Genomic DNA, 2,970 nt, shown 5'->3' on the forward strand with positions numbered 1-2,970 from the left:
AACCCTAGCTCCACCAGCCCCGACAGTGTCCCTCCCGGGTTGGTGAATCTAGGTTTTCGTGTTGACGAACGGGTATGACCGGCCTGTGTAGGAGCATCGCTGGTGATGATCGTTTTCAATCCGCGCATTCTAGTGCATTCGTATGTTGACCAGATTTGCGTCAACACTTCCATTCATATTACAAACAATACAATCACAACATCGGTTTTGTATATGCCTATATCAGGAATTAACGAGCAAGTTCACGAATTGAAGTGATTGTTACGATGCGATGCAACCTCTTGTCTTTGCATAACTCGTCTTTAGGGCATGATTCCATTGGGTTTCCATCTAAATTATGTGTTTCAAGTACACAGCAAGCAGTAGTTATCCCGTACACCAGAACCCTTAACAGCGATGGTTGGCCAAGTCGGTATAAGGCACTCTGATAGACCTGGTTTGGCGACAGCCAAACAAGCTGTTATATATACCCTTACTCCTATACACCATGGAAAAGGAGGGCTGGGACCGCCTGGACATTGTGGGCGTGACATGTGCCCTGAAGAGAGGAAGCCTGACGCGGGCATGGATTCAGCCCATACCCAATAATCAGCCCATTCGTGTCCTGGAGAGACGAAGTCTGACATGGGGCCCATACGCAACAATCAGCCCATTCCCGCGCCCTCAAGCGTACTTCCCTTCCTACTTTATACGCATATGTAACCATCAACGCATCAACAATTTTACTCCAAATTTCCAAGTGGGCGCGGCGTAGCGCGCAATTTACCTAGTTAAACTGAATGGACATAGCATCGGAAGCATCAGCAGTTGAAGGGTGTCTTCTCAACTCCAATTCCACTGGAAGACCAAAAACAGGGGTTGGCTTTGGATCCTTCATGTAAGTTTCATCTTTGTTGCACAATTTCCACCTGAACTTTGTCACAAGATAGTGCATGGCCACCATTATTTCCACTCTTGAAAACTCATTTCCCGGGCACATTCTTGGACCTCCACCGAATGGTAAGCTATAGGGTGGGATGGATGATCGCTTCTCAAACCGAGATGGATCATACTTGTTGGGCTCATTGAAGAACCTGGAATCCAAATGTGTAATGCTTTGTGCTGCAAAGACCTATCAGGTTATGAGACAAAAGCATGTTAATGGATTTTGGCTAAAGAAAGATTGAGTTGATGAAACATGTGCACTTAAAAAACACACTTTCCAGCCTTTAGGGATGTCATATCCCTGATATTTGATATCCTTGGTAGCAGTCCGGAAACTCCCGAAGACTGGAGGAACTAATCGGAGCGTCTCCATTGCTGCCTTCCATGTGTACTTCATCCTCGAAACATGTTCCCATGTTAGAGCATCCTCTGTTCCTTTACTATCTGCTATCTCATCTTGTTCTGCACCACGTATATGATGTTGGTACGGATACTATGTTCTGTTGTCATAGAAAGTGCTAGACAGAGTAGATTAAAAACTGGAGGCACTGAGCAGCACAACACTAACACTCACCTTCAGTGATTTTGGCAAGGACATCCGGCTCATTTGCGAGGTAGCGGATCATGAAGGTGATAAGAGCAGAGGTGGTACCATGTGCATCGATGATAATACCCATCACGTTGTCAACAATGTCCTCCAGTGTGAGGGAATGCGCACCCTGGTTGCGCAGAATGAGCATGTGGGTGATAAAGTCAGTACTTGAAACAGCATGCCCTTCCTGCAATAGTGAGTCTTCCCTCTGCTGGGCAATCCTGGTGATGGCTTTCCGGATCTTGGCACTGGACTTCATGCCCTTGCCGAACCTGGTGAAGGGAATGTTTACTGGAAATGAAAGGATTGCGTCACCTAGAAACCGGAAGTCGGCAGCAAGGGCTTCTACTATGGCGGCTGCTTCATGGCTGAAGACAATCGAACAGATGACACCAAGTGTAAGACGTCTTGCCAGCGGCAGGATCTACAGGGTCAGGAAAAATGAACACACGTTAACCTTAATTTGCTTACATTTTTTAGAAAAATAAGTTGTCTTTGGTCTCTGCGACCACACACAGCCAACCTTAGTTGCTTATTACAAGCACCTTTTAAGTGTTGAATTTAGTTGCCGTGCACGTTCAAGTATTAAACAAATTTGATATCATGAATTGATATATAGAATTCATAAATAAGAAAAACAAGTAAGGGTTCGATCTGTCCTTACGGTGACAGTGTTGTGACAAACCCAATAGAGCTTGATTTGCCTCCTGACCTCGTGGTCCATCTTCCCCACGTACCTCCTTACCATCTCGGGCCTCAGGTATCCATGCACTGCGCTGCGCACTTGCTTCAGCTCATCGCCGCTAAGCGTAAGTATGGATCGCCCGAGGAGAGCGTGCAGGGCATGCGTTTGCGTTAGGGCAAGGCTCTCGTTAGTGAAGATGAAATGGTTGGCCGCCGGACCAGCAAGCAACACCGTCGGTGAGCCCAGCACTGACATCTTGGACACTCGACCATATTTCTTTACTCTAGCTCTGAACCATTGGTCATCAGTGTTTCTGCGTAGAGAGCGGATGAGGGAGAAGGTTTGGCCGACGACCGGGATGCCAAAGCCACCGGGAGGCAGGTTGTAGGTTGAGTAAGACCTGTCTTTTTGGTGAGCCGGCGAAGGAACAAGGCGAGTAGTGCAGCAAAGAGCACAAGGAAAGCCATTATGGATATGAATGTGGGTGCAGGCTATAGTATATATAGTAACGTGAATTATGTGTAGGTGCCAGGTGGGGAGGTGTTTTACGGTACACAATACTAGGCTATACAGGCGTTCAAAAAGAATGATTTCCACCACCCCAAATTATTAGTGGTTTTAGCTTTTCAGGTGTATTGTTTTTATTATGCATTTAGATATATGCTAGGTGCACAAATAAATCAATCTATCTAGAAAAGTCAAAACCACTAATAATTTGGGATGGAGGGAGCAGTATAAAATCATCGGATGGTTGAGACTAAGGGCCTGT

General features: G+C 46.2%; 1 protein-coding gene across 1 annotated transcript; it reads right to left on the reverse strand.

Annotated features, from left to right (window-relative positions):
* Window positions 1-267: 267 nt before the first annotated feature.
* On the reverse strand, window positions 268-2,673 carry LOC120644220 (beta-amyrin 28-monooxygenase-like). The gene is made up of 4 exons (XM_039920786.1): window positions 2,181-2,673; window positions 1,499-1,940; window positions 1,199-1,386; window positions 268-1,111 (listed from the first exon to the last, which is right to left on the reverse strand). The coding sequence occupies exons 1-4, from the start codon at window positions 2,454-2,456 to the stop codon at window positions 767-769; spliced, it is 1,251 nt and encodes a 416-aa protein (XP_039776720.1). The 5' UTR covers window positions 2,457-2,673; the 3' UTR covers window positions 268-766.
* Between the last annotated feature and the right edge of the window lie 297 nt (window positions 2,674-2,970).

Source organism: Panicum virgatum, chromosome 8K, assembly GCF_016808335.1.
Source record: "Panicum virgatum strain AP13 chromosome 8K, P.virgatum_v5, whole genome shotgun sequence".
In the NCBI taxonomy this organism is placed as follows: Eukaryota; Viridiplantae; Streptophyta; class Magnoliopsida; order Poales; family Poaceae; genus Panicum; species Panicum virgatum.